The sequence below is a fragment of the Pelecanus crispus genome, chromosome 4 (genome assembly GCF_030463565.1).
Source record: "Pelecanus crispus isolate bPelCri1 chromosome 4, bPelCri1.pri, whole genome shotgun sequence".
NCBI lineage: Eukaryota > Metazoa > Chordata > Aves > Pelecaniformes > Pelecanidae > Pelecanus > Pelecanus crispus.
In genome coordinates, this window is record NC_134646.1 from 5,815,525 (window position 1) to 5,833,210 (window position 17,686).

At 39.2% G+C, this 17,686-nt stretch overlaps 1 protein-coding gene across 1 annotated transcript in view; it reads left to right on the top strand.

Moving 5' to 3' along the window:
• Positions 1–17,686, top strand: part of LOC104023792 (bifunctional heparan sulfate N-deacetylase/N-sulfotransferase 3) — a 65,176-nt gene that overhangs the window by 18,106 nt on the left and 29,384 nt on the right. Inside the window, exons 2-5 of the mRNA XM_075708762.1 lie at positions 5,493–5,580; positions 9,281–9,435; positions 13,082–13,267; positions 15,947–16,075. Of these exons, the coding sequence (XP_075564877.1) occupies positions 5,493–5,580; positions 9,281–9,435; positions 13,082–13,267; positions 15,947–16,075 (558 nt within the window). The remainder of the gene's footprint in view (positions 1–5,492; positions 5,581–9,280; positions 9,436–13,081; positions 13,268–15,946; positions 16,076–17,686) is intronic.

Here is a 17,686-nt window from a genome sequence, read left to right on the forward strand (position 1 = left end):
GATAGGCTTTTTGGTAAATTATGAAGCTGACCTTTCTTGCTTCTGTTACTGACATGAAAGCACGAACTGATTTGAGGTTTAAGATATTAACGCTGCAGCATTGTGAGGCTATGTCTATCTGCTTGCCAATTTAGTTAAAATCCATGTGATTACAAGTAAAACTAACAGCATTTTGACTGTTTGGCTTTTCAAGTGGCTAAGTTCTTTAGCAGCTTTTGAATAGGAAAATAGTGGTAAATATGTTGGTATGACTACAGAAACAAGTCGTAGTTAGTTTTTGGTGAAGCAGAGCTCAACAAAGCATTCTTGATTTATTTGCTTGATCAGCCAAGATGTTTGGGTCTGAATATTTTTGTTGATGCTGAAGAAATTACTACTGTCTGTTTACCAAAGACAAGTTGACACTTGTGACTTCTCTGTGACAGACTATAAAGTGAAATCATGTGGAGAGATATTGGAGGGCAGGAGGCAGGATGGTTTCCTGGCTGTGGCAATGAGAAACAAGTTTGGTGATAAGACTTTTATCCTTGGCTTTACTGCTGATTTACTTGAGCAAGGGCTTTTGACAGCCCATGTCATCTGTCTGTGCCTCTGTTCGTCCTGTCTGTAAGATGAAAAAATTCAAGTAAAACTGTTTCCATTTAAAAAAAAGTTGATATTTCTGAATGAAAAGTGATAAAAAGAGCTAAACGTTATAGTTGTCAAAGAAAGAAAGATGCCATCTCTGCAAAGGCAGGAATTTTCATACATTTCCATTGCGTGAATATTTCAATTAAAGAGTAATTCTTGGGGTTCCTTCTGTTCCATCTGTGATCTTAGAGTCCATTTTCTCCAAAATTCTCAGGCAGTTGAGATCCCATTGGCAATTACAGCAGCTTACATTTGCTGAGATGTTTCATCAGAAATGAAATAGAAATAACTTAAATGGGATGATGCTGATTAATCATCTGAGAATCTGGCTTTATTTACAACATACATGATTTCTTATATTCCTTTCATTATACTATAAACATGTCAGATGCAAGGATTGAAAGAACTCTGTTGTTCTGCTGGCAGGATAACTGTTGCCTATTCCTTGGATTGTAATGGGGCCTTTTTCTCAGATTATTTTGGACTGTTGGTGAAGAAGGGGGTCTTTCATCATACATCGAATTCTTGCATTTGATTTCTGGCATGAGGAATTTCCTAAACCTGGCACGTGAGCTTAGGAAAAGTTGAAAAGAAAGTATTCCACTGTAGCTATGTATGTGAACGTGATTATGCATCCAGCAATTTATTTTCTGTATAGTACCAGTGGAAGTATAACACATGTACTAAATAATTATTTATAAACATATGAAGGCTTTACTAAACAGTCTTTAAAATACAATCTTCAGTACGAGTGTATTTATAGAACATGTCCTACAGATACCCAGAGGGGCTGTTCATAAACCAATCATAAAATATACAAAAAATATCACCAGCTTACCTTCAGCATATAAAATAGCATTTAGAAACGAAATTTCAGGCTTTTCGTCCCCCTACTTTTCTCTCTTTCTGTCTTTCTGATACAAACTCACAGTAATAGGCCCTGCCATCTGCTACTATATATTTCTCATGAGTTCTAACATTTTGTTTTTAGAACCTGAAAGATGAGTAAAATGTCAAGTCACCCAGAAAATAATCATAGGCATGACAACTCAAATGTTATCTCGGCTTGTCTGTACAGAAAGTGGTTCACAGCAGCTCTGTGCCCTCCCTCTTTGCGGGCGGAGCAGGCGAGCAGGTACACGGTTGTGTTAGCTGACGCATTTTCGAACACCACCACGAGGATTTAGTAGAAGATCTCCTGTTGATTTTAATGAGAGTAATGGGGCCAAAAAACCCAACAGCATCGCTTTCAAAGTTCGCTCCGTAGAAGGTGAACTTCAGGTTTCCTTTAGAGTTTCGTGTTATTTGAGTGTTATTTGGAGTGTCTTGCTGGGACTGCTGGCCTAAATAAAATGCAGCCACCAGGCAATCATTGAGGCAAGAAGGTGGTAACTACACTAGCAAAATTAATTCCCAGTGAAGAAGTAAACTCTTTGTTGCATTACCATAGCAATGTTACGGGCTTTTTGCTGTCCTTCTCCCTCCTCCCATTTGAAAGCCTGGCTTTGCGACCCTCCCTGTCAGCCCTGTAGGTACAGCAGAGAACTCCTTCCAGGTCATGCTTCTCTGGTGTTTGCTCTTCATTTTTCCCATTCTGTTTTTCAATGATGCTGAGACTGGACTGGAGCTGGCAAGCTGAGAAGGTATTAGAAAGGTACAGGATAAGACCTTCAGCTCAAAAAACCCTCACAGTTCTTAACTTAATTTGGAGGGAAAGAACTGTGCAGCCCGTTCATGCCACCTTGCTGTCAAGCTGCACTCGGGATCTCTTTCATTCAACAATATGTACTGTTAACATGAAAGGTGTGTAGCCATATCATTTGCCTCCTATGTTTTTAACCGTGCAAAGATAAAATTATTTCATTGAATAGGTTCCCAGCAGCTCAAGGATGGTTTTCATAATAAATCCTCTGCTGATTTGCTACCTTTCATTAGAATAAGAAGTCTCCTTGGTGATCTTTGCACTCTCAGCCTGTGCAAAAGCCCTTGTTAACAGTGTTGCAAGATTTTTCTCTTAATATTCCACTTCAGAAGTCTCAAGCTTGTTTTCAATTATCTCCATTCTGTGCTTCATTTTACTCATTCCTTTGGAAAGTCCCTTGTGAACAGGACTTTTTTCAGGCTTTCCAGTGACAGAAGGTGATCATAGAATCATAGAACGCTTTGGGTTGGAAGGGTCATCTAGTTAAAGGCCATCTAGTCCAACCCCCCTGCGATGAGCAGGCACATCTTCCACTAGATCAGGTTGCTCAGAGCCCCGTCCAACCTGGCCTTGAATGTTTCCAGGGACGGGGCATCCACCACCTCTCTGGGCAACCTGTGCCAGTGTTTTGCCACTCTCACTGTAAAAAAATTTCTTCCTTCTGTCTAGTCTAAATCTGCCCTCCTTTAGTTTAAAACCATTACCCCTTGTCCTATTGCTACAGGCCCTGCTAAAAAGTTTGTCCCCGTCTTTCCTGTAAGCCCCCTCTAAGCACTGCCAGGCCGCACTAAGGTCTCCCCGCAGCCTTCTCTTCTCCAGGCTGAACAACCCCAGCTCTCTCGTTGCTGGAGCTACGCTGCTGAAGACGACAGTGGGAGAGGCAAGTTACTTCCAGATCTGAGAGGACCTTAAGAAATACGAGGCAGAACAGTGATGGTTCTTTCGCAGATTTTGTTTTGTAATTAATATTAGGCCTAAGCATATTCATTAAACATATATTCTGGTCTGCTGAAATGGTGAGCAAGGCAAGTACTACTGATGACCCAGAATTGAAACCACTCGTGTTTTGTCAGCTGTGTCAGCAAAATTCAGTTTTGCAGCCCCCCAGGACAGGGACAAATGACTGTCTGTCCTGTTGCTGCACATCAGCTCCCTCAAGCAGCAGCTTCCCTGAGCCAGCCAGAGCTACAAGCTTGGTGAGCTCGCTGAGGCCTCGGATGCAGGACAGCGGAGGACTGGAGAGCGGCTGCGTTCCCGCTTCGGGCAGTGCTGCAGTCGCTCAGTGCGGCCAGGTGAAAATGCTCAGCTCTGGAAAGGCAGTGTTGGGAAGGCGAGCGCAGAGCAGGGACAGACGCACCAGCTGCGGCCTGTGACCAGCTGTGGCGTGTGGCCACCTCTTACCGGGAACGGGAGCGCCGCTGGGCCTGCTGCCACGGGCCTCTCTTGAGGTTGGGGCCCAGGGCAGCCCCTGCTGTTGTCACCCTTTGCCTGATTTGGTCACTGTAATGTTGTAGGTATGATAGTGTAAGGAAACAGGCTTGACAGAGTTTGCAGATGGAGGTTGTACTTTTATTAGAAACAATATAGATGAGCCCCGGAAAAGACCTGAAGAAGAGCCCGTCTGCCCAAAAGTTTCTCTGATAAAGGTGGATATCGGCCCCATCTGTAAAATGGGTCGTACTTCAAGGCACTGTAACTTGACTATGCTATGCCTCTATCTAAAGCTGGACTTGACTTCCATGCTAACATTTTGTTGTCACTGGCGTTCTGCTTAAAAAAATAATTGTAGACAAGTGACTCATGTAACGAAAATGTACAAAGAAACTGTAATTAAATTTATTGACTCATTTTTTTTTTCAGGACACCAAATTGCCATTGAATTTCAAGAGTGGAGAGCCTCCTAGACCTTTAAACCTTTGAAAATCTCCAGTGATTTTAATGTTTTTATGCTTTTAAATACATTTCCCTTTCATAACATGGTTAGAGTTACTAATTTCTGACAATAGTATTGCTTTATTAAAATCATTGTCCTATAATGTATGTTTACTTTGAAAACTCTTTGGCGACCTTTGACGTATAAATGTTTTCCTTTCTTTCAAAGGTACTGCGTGAGTGCGCGTCTCTGAGCGTGTGTGTGTGTGTGCTGGAGCTGGCCATACGCTTCTGATGTTGTACAGTGTCATGAATCTCCAAAGAGTCCAATGTGTTCATAGATTACCAACTATCAAGTGCTCGCTTGAAGGCAGGCTATATGGAGGAACAGGCACTCCAAGTCTCATTTTAGAGGAGGCTTTTTGCTCTTAGTTTTGTTCTTGCTTTGCAAAGTTTTGGTTTGCATTGGAAAGGTAGGTGTCTTTGTTACACCTGGAAAACTGAAGGAGCGAACGACAGCAGAATGTAAGAGTTTGGAAGATAACTCCTGAAAGTAATATGTAAATCTTGGGAGTAACAAATCAAAAGCAACATATTGAAATCAAAGAGTAAAGCTCTATCTGATGAATAATAGCTTTCCCGTTTCTTCCTGCATGCTGCTTTTTTGTTTGTACCAGTTTAGTGCAAGTACATGTATGCTGGCAGCCAGTATGCTAACTGTCTGAGGAATGAGTCGAAATTTGGGTGAATTCAGGATTAAGTTCTTTGTGGAATAGGTTTCATCTAGCTTCTTTCTGTCTTTCTGGATTTTTTTGCATTGCCGGTAATTTTGAAATATGGCTGAAATGCTGTGTATGTGCTTGATGTGATCTAGAGAAACATAATTCTAATAGACGCTGTTCACCCCAGTGAATGGAGCAGTGGTCAGGGGCACAAGAGATCTGAATTTCATTCCTGGCTCTGTCCCAGGTTTACTGAGTAATCAGTGGAAGGTGTTTTCTCTGGCGTGTGCCTTTGTTTACCTATCTTATGATTCAAGGAGTAAACCAGTATTTAATAGCTCGTCATCTTTATGAGGAAAATGATGGAGTTTGCATGGTGTCTTTAATTTTTAAATGATAATGAAAATATCTGTTACTACTTTGCCATATGTAAAGAGCTGTTTTTAAATAGCAAAACCAATTGAAAAGACACATACCTGTAAAAATATTTATATTGTTATATTAAATTTCTGTGCCAGGTGTCGTTTTCTACAGATATGTTTATATGGTGGGTTGTTTTTTTTCAGGCCCTGCTTGACACTCAGAATCTTTTGAGAGCTCAGATTACAAATTTTACTTTCAACCTCGGATTTTCAGGGAAATTTTATCACACAGGTAAGAATGAAATACTAAAATCACTTTCATTTTGATGGTGTTCTTTGTTCTATGAGGAAAGTAGGAATGATGGAGACTAAGGGTCTGAGTAGAGAGAAGAGTTTCCTTCATAATAGGATAACAAAAAAAACTAGATTGTTCTTTCTTCCAGGTTGCTTTGGGACATATAGTTGTGTGATTTACTGAACCAAATTTTTCTCCTAAAGTTACTATACCGGATTAACCTTTTATTTGAGCTGTAGTCTGTCTGGAAATAAACATGTAGGTAGAGTCTGTAAACTCTTTAAAAAAAAAAAAAAAAAAAACCCAGGAAAAAAAAAAGTGCTCATTCTTCGCACAATAGTGCAGTAAGTAGAGCAATGATGTGGAAGTAGGGGAGCCAGGCTGCAGTTTCTAAGGAAAGACTAAGCCCTTCAGAAAAGTATTCTGTCAGACTGTTAAGTTTCCTGAAGAAGAAGAATGTTCCTCCTACTCCTGCAAGCTGGGACATGCAGAAACGGCAGAGTCACAGGGCCAGGAGGAGACCTTGCAAGCAGCAGTCCAAGCTTGGGGCGACAGCTTTCTATAGGTGTTGTATGTGTTATGTATGTGTCATTAGATAACAGTAAAATCAAGCCTGAGGGTGGAATAAACACATCTCTTACTGTTGCTTTTTAATTTCATTCAATTTGAGCTAGCTCAGATGCTCACTACAGAACCTCTCCCAGGAAATGGGGAGAGGGAGGCATGTAGACTAATAAGTGAACTGGATTTTTCTCTGTAGCCATTTCCTGAGCACACAAAGAATTTAGGTGGTAATTTTAGGTGGGCTGGAACATCTTGAGATGTTCCAGTAATTCTAGGAAGCTGCGATGCCTGCATTAGGTGCCAGTGTGGAACAGATTGAATTCCTCCTCCCCTTTTATTAAAATTCAGTTCCTTTCAACCTGTTGTTGAGTGGTAAATTCTATCGATCGAATGAAATTTTCTCTTGACTTCACTGAGAGATCTGTTGAGCTACCACAGTTTATCCTTTTGGATAGTTTAATCTCTACTGTAGAGATATAGCAATATATATTACCCATTAACATAAATTTTATGCTTAAACCACTGTAGAAATAGGGAGAAATAAAAGATAAGGTATTGAATAGGATGTGATATAGAAGAAAGAAGGTGCTCTCTTTTTTTGTTAAGGATCAAACCATCAAACAGAAAGAAAGAGACGTGTGCAAAATAGGACAACATCGGAGCCTGGAAGAGAAACACAAAAGACAACACAAGATAATGTCATAGTTGAGGGATGTTAATGTGAAATGAGGGAAGTGAAGTGACATGTTAGCTGAGACTAGGAACAAAAACCAGATTTATTCAAAACTAAAGAAAGATACAGAGCTTGAATATGCTCGACTGCTGTGCATGTTACATAGGAGATGAGCGTAACTCGTGCTCAGCTGCGCACCTTGGTCAGTATTACTTGTCATATTAAGAAGAGAAGAGGCAGGGAAAGAAGTCTGTTATTTAGAGCTGAACAGCTGGAGAGGAAGGCAGCTGGGGCTGCACAGTTCCTCCACAGGTCTCTCTTGAGCTTAGCAGACTTCAGCAAGGCTTGGTAAATGTCCAGGTGTCACCCCTGCAATTCAGGTGTCACCCGCACAGTTCAGAGAGACTAGAGGTGCCTTAACTTTTTCACATTCAGGACATGACTTCCTCCATCCATTCCCATCCCTTCCTGCCCTTTCTTTTGCCTAGAATGGCTGAGCAAAATGGTCCTGACTGCCAAGTTTGTCACCTGTCAGTGTCTTCAGCGGGCAGAGGTGCTTTCCAGACCATCTCCTTTGCCTCAGTTGACAGTTCAGATGCTTTGGAGGAAACATGCTCATGGCTTTCCTAGTTTTGGCTGAGTAGGATTTGGCAAAGGTATTGCATGTTTGTTGTACAAACTGACCCAGTTACTGGCTGTAAACTGAACGATTTGAGCCTGTCTCCATTACAGCCCATCCCTTGCTGTGGCTTTCTTCCTTTCTTGATATGGGTTCTTCTCCCTGCCCTGGCTATCGTGTGACCTTTAGGCCCTCCTGTCGCTTTCTTTGATAGTGTGTGAACATCACACAGGGCCCCGTGGACTCACATGAAGTCCTAAAATCTCACGATCCTGCAAATATTGATACGACATTACATATGTCAGCCCACATTTTTCATTCACTGCTGTAGTTCACTGAGAGGTAATGAGGAATAAAATCACAACAGTGAAGGTATGTCAGACAAGGTTTGCTGAAGGAAAGAGGAAAAAGCTTAAGGGCATATAGGGTTAGTGAGAGTATGGCCGTATGGATGCAGAAAGCATCGGAGCCGAATGTTTGGCTAGAAGACTGAAAAAGGAGAATAGATGTTGCAAAATGCTGAGAGAGAGAAAGGATTTGTCACGTTGTGTTGACTGTTGGCAGGAGTAGGGATAATCCGAAAAGCAGGCAGCAGGCACACCGTGAAGATGTGTTAAGCTATAGGTTGTCAAACTTAGGCTGACGCAGTCTTTATATGGCAGCCCATTAAGGGGTTGTTTTAATTTGGCTGCCTTTGACAGGGCTAGCCTGTCATTAGAAGTGCACTGGGACTAGGATAAATGTCTGGGCTTGGGGGTGAGAGGGTGCCCCCGATCCGCCAGCTAATTAGACCCTGACGCTTCCCATCCCCAAGGTGCTGTCAGATACCCAGGCTGAATCTCTCCAGCAGGTTATACAGAGCCGAGGCGCAGGCCTGAGTGCCGAGAGCGGGTTGTCATTGCCCTCGGATCACGCGGATGGCCTCTGGAGGGCTCGGGGTCCCGGCCAGCCCCCACTGCCTGCACCCGGGGGAGCAAGGGCAGGGGCCCGTCCCAGTGGGTACCTGGGGAGCGGCTGCTTCTCTCCAGGCTGGGAGGACTTACGAGCGTCAAAGCGGCCAGCCGGCTCGGGGTCGGAGGACAGACCCCGCCACTGGCTTATTTACCGCTGTAGCTGCAGCATGAGGCGTGTGAGAGAACTGCAGGGCCGTGCGCTGCTGCCCGAGTCATTCCTCTCCACTAGAAATGGCCGCAGGGCCTGCTCCCTGCACCACGTCCTGAAGAACAGGCAGGAGAGCAGCTGAAAAGCCAGGCCTGGGGCCTGAGAAGTATGTCAGTGAGCTCCAGCCACCCTTTAAGTCTCTTTAAAGATGCAGATTTCTGGGAACTCCTGAGTAGGCCATGATCAGAAAGGTAAGAATTAGCGGGGAAGAGAAAATATTTCTCTTATGCATAATATTTTGAAAAGGCTGCTGGAAAAGAATACTTACATGTGTCATAGGTAACGAAAGGAAAAGAAGTTTGACTGGGGAATGAATTTAGTTTGAATAAGGAATGCCAGAAAAGAGTTGTCATCATTTTCATTTATACTCTGTCTTAAACTGTCTTGTATACGATTTCTCCAATTCCATCCCTTAGCTACTGGTCATACTGATACGGCACGTGCATGCGGGGACAGCGTTGTGCCGTGCATTTGAGATGCCATGAAAATGGGGCTCTGTCTTTTGCTTGGCTGTAATGACTTCAGGAAAAAGAATATGTACTTGGAAACATTTAAAACCCTCAGTACTTTAAATGGTCATGTTTTATTACGCTAATTTCTTTCTTATATCTTCAACCATTTGTAAGAATATAATAAAAGTAGAGACTTCAGAGTTTGTGGGTTTTTTTTTTTTTTTTTAGGCACTGAGGAGGAAGATGAAGGCGATGACCTGTTGTTGAGGTCTGTAGATGACTTTTGGTGGTTTCCCCACATGTGGAGTCACATGCAGCCTCACCTCTTCCACAATGAGTCGTCACTGGTGGAGCAGATGATCCTTAACAAAAAATTTGCCTTAGTGAGTTATATTTTTGCATTTTATATTGAATTTAGGTATTCAGAAACCATTATTCTTATTTTGTTGGAAAAGCAATCCTTGTAGAATTTGTTTTAATCTCAATGAATGGGGGGGGGGGGGGTAAGTTTTGATAAAGTGCTTTTTGCAATCACTGTATTTTGTGTTATGAAAATTCTATTTCTCTACAGTTTGGCTTTCCTTCTGAATTAAAGTTTGATTTGGCTTGTATTACTGTATGAAAAATTTTGAATGGAAAAATTCTTTTAGAATGAAGAATGAATATGTTCCCATCTTGCAAAGTCAATATAGATAAAATTTCTTCTGTTTCAATATTTTCCTAAATAAATTTTTGTCCAAATAGCCCATTGTTTAGATTAGAAAAAATCCAATTTTCTGAAAGAATAAATACTCCGTCAAAACGTGTCAAATGACTTTATGAAAACACTGCATGTTAGGATTAATGAAGTGTGCCACGTTTTCAAAGATGCTTTTATGCAATATCTAATAACATCTTACATATTCCCTTTGGATCAGCTTTATAAAAACTTGTTTGGGAAAGCATTGCCTTTACTAATTATTTATTCACAGCAAAGCTCTGAAGAAAAATGTTTCAGTGAGAATATAAGAAAAAACAAACCCAGATTTTTAGGTCTGATACTAGAGAAACAGACTTACCTTTTCTCTACAGTTAATTTCATACAATAAAACTGAACCAAACTGCCATACAAAGTACCTATTATTTGTCTGAAGAAATGGTCCAATGTAAAGACATAAAGAAGTGTTGTATCAGAATATCTCAGCAAATGTAACTTGTTTGCTGAAATACATCTATTCATCCAACAGCCTAATTTTACTTCTCCCTTTTCAAAATATATCGGTTGCTCTTTAGCTGGCAGGTAATAACCTTGTGCCTTGAAAGAGGAGGGGGGTTTGAAATACCAGAACGAAAAAGAGTGCGCTTATGGTCATGTGTCAGTGAGTGTAAGAGGAGGGTGTAGACCTAGAATATCAAGCAATTAAAATTTGTATTTGAAAACTTTGCTTTTATGTAAGGTATATGCTTTCTTTTGACCAAAGATTTTTCCAAGTTTACTGTAGACTGTAGTTGGGCTGAGTACAAGCCAGCTCAATTTTACTGTTTCCTTTTAAGGAAGCATTTCAGTAGAAGTTAGAACCATGAAAATTTAAAAATTCTGTATCCAAAATTCCCTTTTTTTTTTTATGATTCTGTGTACTGTTGCAGGCTCCACTGGAAATTAAATTAGTTCTGGTATGACCTAAGACATCCTCTGGGATTAGTCTACAGTATGTAACCATTAAAGGGTGTTACTAGAATAATTCATATTCAACCCTGGTTTAGGTACCTTCATCAATTTCTATTTTCTTCACTACTTTCAATGCTCTTAATACTTATAGATACCTTATATTAAATGTTTTTCATGTCTGAAGCTATGTATAGACATATAGACATGAAGCTACTCATTATGTTTCATTTGCTTAAAGCATTTAAATTAATACCAAAGATAAGTACCTTGCTTTTTTGAAAGAGGCTGAAATTGCTGATGCCTCATGCATTATCAAACTGAATGTGTATATTGTGTGTGAAATGCTCAACTTGGGAATTACAGTCACTAAGAAATAATGGAGACACTGATACATTGAAGATGATAGACTCATAATTAGAATGAAAGATTTTAGTAACATATTTATTACTGCATATTGTAAAACTTGAGGGGGAAAAACTCTTAAAAAATCAGACATTTGTTTATAGCTGAATGAAGGAGATTAAAATGGGACATTAGTGAATGCAATTTCTTACGTGTTCTGTAAAGATTTTTCTTTCTGATATATATATGCATGCGTAAGGGAAGTAGAAAAGATAAAAGCAAGAGGATTGAAGTATCTGCGATGGAACTAAGTAGTGTAAAGCTGTGTAACTGATGGCGTATGCATTCTTTATCTCCCCATGCAGTAACACCAGTAGGCCAGCTCTTACTCGTTCCTGCTTTGGCAGATTACACATAGTGCACCCCAGCTGTAAACCAGCAGATGACGCGCTCCCTGGGTGCGGCGGGGTCACTGATGGATCTTACCCAGGAGCGGTACAGCCTTACAAGAATTCCAAAAGCTGCACCAGCCTCAGGGTGGTACAATCTTACGCCCCATTATGTGTGCCATAAATTGCTAAAGGGAAATAATAATTTCACCAGTTTTTTAAATATAGAAGAACTAGGGTTCTCAACTGTGATTAAACCATACCTGTCTGTTACGGACGCCATTACGCTAGGTTCGAAGTAGCCCTTTAATGAGGAAAAATAAAGCTTTCTTCCCTTGCAGCCTTCACATCTTTAAAGTCTTATTTCTCATGTTCTTCAGAGCAGAAGCAAATGCTGCTTTTTGTGAGTTTGCTTTGTTCTGGGCTGTTAGTAAAGTTGTCATATTTAAACTGTAACAGATACATCTAATGTTGAATCCTGACTATTTAAGCTTTTTGTCTAGTACATTAGCTTTCCTGCAGTAGTCCAGTCCTCCTCTAGAAAAGATGAAGAAAGATGATTTGACGAAGGTCAAGCACCCATTTTACTTTGAGATGAGTTACAGAGTTTTTCATATTCCCTAGTAACTAGTTTATTCAAAGGAAGGAGACCCAAGTATCAACCAACTCTTAACCTTTGCACACAAAGTATGATTAGAAAATATGGTGAAGATGACGATACAAATACAAACAATATAAAAAAACCTCTTAAACAGAATTCAAAGGTTGTGCAAAGGCAGTTTTCCTAAATCATTGCAACACAACATCTCATGGACAGTGTATTCTGCTAATCAGACTATCAAAGGAATATCTGCTATATACTGTTCCTTTGAAAAGTAACCTGAAGGAAAGGAGAAGAGGTGTCAAAATTCGTTAGAGAATGTTGGAAACCAGAAACTGGAAAGAAAATATATTGAATGTCAAGAGACGGTAATATCAGCAAGGTCAGTATGTAAACAAGATAAATGACAGGAGTCTGCAAAAATAGAAGATGTACTACAAAAGGGGTTAGTCTACAACATCTGCTATTATCCTCAGAATTTTACAAGTGGTTATCTTTTCTCCTTTTTTAAAATGACACTGAAATGGTTAAGCTGTTTTTTTTAATATGGTTTTATGTTTCAAGTGGACTAGAGGGGAAATGCAGTGACTCTGTGAAATTCAGCTAACAGTCCAAGTAATTGTGTAGGGACATGTAGTGGAAATCAGACTTTTGTTATTGTGACTGCCAAATGCTACCTGTTGTGTTGAATATGTGCTGGTAATTTTCTCTCTGAATTCTTACTTAGTGAGCAAATCTCTTGCAAGAATTTGAAAGAGTGTGGCTTTCTGTTTAATGTAGATTGAAGAAATCAACGTAAAAATACATCTATTTCACTCTTCCCTACATACTCATAAAAATATTTATTAAAAAGGCTTTTGTATTAGAATCCTGTGTTTCATCTTTACTATGCTGCCTTCCATCTCCCTCACATATCAGCATATTTTGTTATCACTGTTATTTGCATTTCAGACCTGTCCTTGATCTCTCGCAAACAAAGGATTTGAGAAATGCCAAAACATCAAGTTTATTAAATTTTTGAAAGCAGTCATTGTTCTGTTATGTTTTAGGAACATGGTATTCCAACTGATTTGGGCTATGCAGTGGCTCCACACCATTCTGGAGTCTATCCAGTACATGTTCAACTTTATGATGCCTGGAAAAAGGTCTGGAATATCAGAGTTACCAGCACAGAAGAATACCCACATCTGAAGCCTGCAAGGTATAGACGAGGCTTCATCCACAAAAATATCATGGTGAGTTGTATTTATGATGTTCATATTACAACCACTCTACCATTTTATGAACAATTTATTTTTAAGTGGAAAAGCACAGTATCCTGAAAGTTCACATTGTGAGAAGCACATATTGCTGTGCATAAGTAGCAAGATATATTTGACAGTATCTTGTTAATTAAAATCAGTCTGTTGCTGATGATGTTACTGCTGATAAAGGTGGCCTCCAGGCACCCTGCTGTTAACAGTTAACAGGCTGTTAACTGTTCTCGTCCTACTGTTAATACTGGTTCAGAGATCTCAAGCAAAAAGTCAACTTTGCATCTTTTAACAGAATATTATGGGTTAGATATTTTAGCAGGTTTTAAATTTGCATAGTGCCATTAACTGCAAAAGAGTTTTGCCAGTTTATGCCATCTGAGCATCTGGATCTTGGTGCATAAATATTTTTTTTTCTTCCATTTGAACGTTGCACAGTTGCCCTCGTTTTGTGCCCTGCCATATGGAAATGTGAACTGTGCTTTGCACTGTGGCTTAGCCCCACAGCTCGGCTTTGGGCCCAGGCTCAGTCTGGATGCAGGGCAAACACTCAGAAGGCTGGAGGGAAAGAAGACACGCATACCCCACACCCCCCTCCAGGCTATGAAACTGCTCTGTTGAGGCAGCCACAAGTCAAATCACACGGTTTTTCTATATTACGTGATTCACAGTGTATTGACAGCACTGTTTGCCAAAAGGGGTTATACAAAACTGACATGGAAGGCGTTATGCTAATAGCATCTGGTCACTGGGGTGTAGGCTATTTCTGATTCACATATTGTCATTATTATCTGAGAAGTGTTTCAAAACAACTTGCCAAAATACTTGATGGTATGTTCTCAAGTAACTTTCTTTTGGAGCATGTAGGAGAGTGGTGAATGGGAAAGAACCTGGTGTGTGTGCTGTGTTATACCTCTGGCTGCAACAAGCAGTTTTGGGAGGGTCAAGCACTTTAGCGCAAGACCGCCACTTAGCTTATAACAGAATTGTGATATTATCCTTGAGTTACCATGGATACCACTTTTCCAAGCAAAATAATAGTATTTAAAAGTTTTGATCTATTTTTGGATGAAGCAAACTAATGATCTCCAGACATCCAGGAAAAAAATTGACACCTTACAGATTTCAGCTACAGTTTGTTCTCCTGAAAGCAATAGCTGCGTGTAAAATAAAGGGTTTGTGGATGGGCTCAGGGGACATGAAGCATTTGAGGAAGACTGATTGACTCTCAGAATCTCCAGAAATCTCTTTCATAAATTTTTGTAAAAACATGTTATTTGAAGACACATAATGACATTTAACACAAGGACACTGAGGCCAAAATTCTATTTCCAAGAACAGTCGTATAAAACCACCTGTTCTGGGACTCTCAAGCTTTCAGTTCTCCAGGGCAAATGCATTAATATTTTACATCTGCAGGCTTATAGTGATGAATACGTTCAGTAATAAAATTGTTGTGTAATATTTGCCAGAGCGTTTCCCATCCAGTGCAGCTTCATTCCCAGCCTCCGTGAAGAATTGTTCTCATATTTCATCAGTGAAATCCAAGGGTTTTTAAAAAGTATATGCAAGTTTATAGCAAGCACGCAAATTCCATACATTTTCTGACAACACAGAATTTACGATCTGTGGTCACAGTATCCTGTACATTACAAAAAAAGATGTTGAGAAATGAAACAAGAAGAAATAAAGAACCACAGTCTGTGTCAAGTAAGGGATTTGTATGCTTTGAAAGTTTAAGCTATCATTTAATAAATGTTCTAAAGTGAACTAGAATGTTTGAGAACAGTTTAAGAATTATATGTGAACATCAATACTCAGCCGTTGATTTTCCATAAAAAATAAACATAATTGAAACACTCTCCAGCAAATTATTTTCTTGAAATTGATAGAAAATATTTTGAAGTTCTACTGGAAAACCTAACTGCATTTATTAGTTCTTGCTATTCAAAAGATTTGTTCTTTGCATGTTTTTAAAAATACATGCTTTTGTTTACGCTACTTTTTACTGCAACTGGTCTTAGAAAGCTAGCATAGTTGAATGAGAAGCAAATCTTTCTTTATAATGTGAGCCTTATTGGCAAAATTCATCATGTGTCAGTGTAGGATGATTATTGGTCATGATGCCTAAGCCAAAAAAACCCCTGACTTTCAAATTCCAGTTTAAATTTACAACAAAGCCATCTTTCAAAAAGGGGAAGTGATTAATACAATATAGACTGATAGTATTTTAGATTATGTTTCAAATTATTTTAAAATTTTAAAAATCTGATGACCAGACTTCAGATATGTAGTGTTAGGATCAGGTATTATGGACAAAATTAGTTGGATGAGGTTGCTGAATTGTAACTTAATGATCGAGATCAATCTCCAGTTTCAAACAAGATGTGATGAATTTTTGGATGTCGTGATTTAACTTGATAATAAAAATATTGTTTCTTTCAGTAAGCACTATTTATTGATCTGCCAGTGTATTAATTCAAGTAGATCATTATTCATTTCTGGCACAGTTGTGATGCCAAATCTACCCAGCAGTTATCACAAAGGAACATTATCAGTTATGTGTTACTTATCTGGCATTTATTATCTCATTAAATGTATAAGCATTTTTGTTTTGTGAATTTCTCTTGAATTTTTTTTTTTCCCCCTAAATAAATTCAGGTGCTTCCAAGGCAAACTTGTGGCTTATTCACCCACACAATTTTCTATAAAGAGTATCCTGGAGGCCCAAAGGAACTAGACAAAAGTATTCAAGGAGGAGAGTTGTTCTTCACAGTGGTTCTCAATCCAGTAAGTACAGTGTAATTTTGAAATGTTTTTAAAAAATTAGTTAAGGGAGAAGTTACTGAATGCTTCAAGGCCAATCAGCTGCATCTCCCAAATAGTAATGATTAGTCACAGTGAGCTCTTCTGCTCTTTCAGTTAATTAATTTAAGATCTAATATTATGTATGTTCTGTTGTACAAAGATAACATCTACTTTTTTTGAGAGCTGTTTTGTTAGTAATGTAGTAGTATCAACCTTTCTTGTTCATCTTTACTTTTGCGTGAAATAAGAACCCTGAGATTTAATTTTTAAAAGAATTCAAGTGTTAAGAACTGGTATTACTGTGAGACGAGTACCTCAGGTGAAGTCCATTTTCCGGCTCTGCCAAATTCATAATCAGAAATATTGGGAGCACTCACTGGTTTGAGAAAGTTGCAAGCAAGGAGTACTTGCGCTTAAATCTCTTTTGAGAATTTTCAGTTGCTGATTCTTAATAGCTTCAAAGAAAAGATCCAAGTAAATGAAGCACGTAGTTCATATATCTGCTTAACCTTTCATTTATCTTTAATGGAAGAATACACAACAAACAAGGATATGAAACTACAGAATACTGTCAGAAGAGAACAGTATAGTACTTCAAAATGGCATGGGATTAGGTCAGTTGCATCAAATCTGACCTTTTAGACAAGCTTTTAGGTGAGTTTTTCATCTGAAGTCCAAATGGAACATATAAATAAAATTTACCTGTCTTATACAAATGTAATCACTAGCACTCATTTTTCCAGAACACCAAGTGAGCAAAACATATTTCCACTCAAATCCTTTGGAATAATAGCCTAAATATTTTTGAGCCCTTTTTTAATCTTCCATAATTTAGTGGAAGTCCAAAGGAAAAAAGCTTCTGTCAGCTACTTCAGCAATTTATATGCAGGTCTATTTTTCAAACCTCAAATTCTTTCAGGCTATAGTTTTGGTTCTTTGAGAGTGGTTACTGTGTTTTGTTCTCCCTTTTCAAGTTCACATAGCAAAATTAGGAAAAAAAACCTTCACTTCCTCAACACACGTGGTCTCCCTTGTAGAGGGTGGCAGCAGTCCCAGTCCTAACTTTGATATATATCATTTCAGGCACAGCATGTTAACAGAGGTGAGACCTGGAAGATTCTTTGGATGGAGGGTGTTGGTACCATAGCAATGCTTTGGCAATATATGCATTTTAACTAAGAGTTACTAGCTTAACAAATGAGACCTAGAGGAAGACGTATAGTAACAACATTTTGAGTCAGGACAAACGGTATTCCATATTGAAACACAGCCACAACTTAGCCAAAAACTATTTTACCCTCTTACAACAGTAGGGAAACAGCAAAATCTAATATGGTTGCTCAAGGCATAAGCCTTTCAAATTAAAAGAATGAAGAGAATGGAGGGGAAGACAAGATAAGCAGTGAAACAATCTTGATTCTTGGTATTAATCATAGAAGTTTGATCATCCTTGAATGTGAGTACAGTAATGTCTTTTTATATATTGCAACTAGATCTTCAATTTATGCATTGCGATGTAGACTGTATGATCGCCTAGTTCTGAGAAATAGGATATCCCCCATACAGTACAGGCTAAAAGAATAGAAGTTAAAT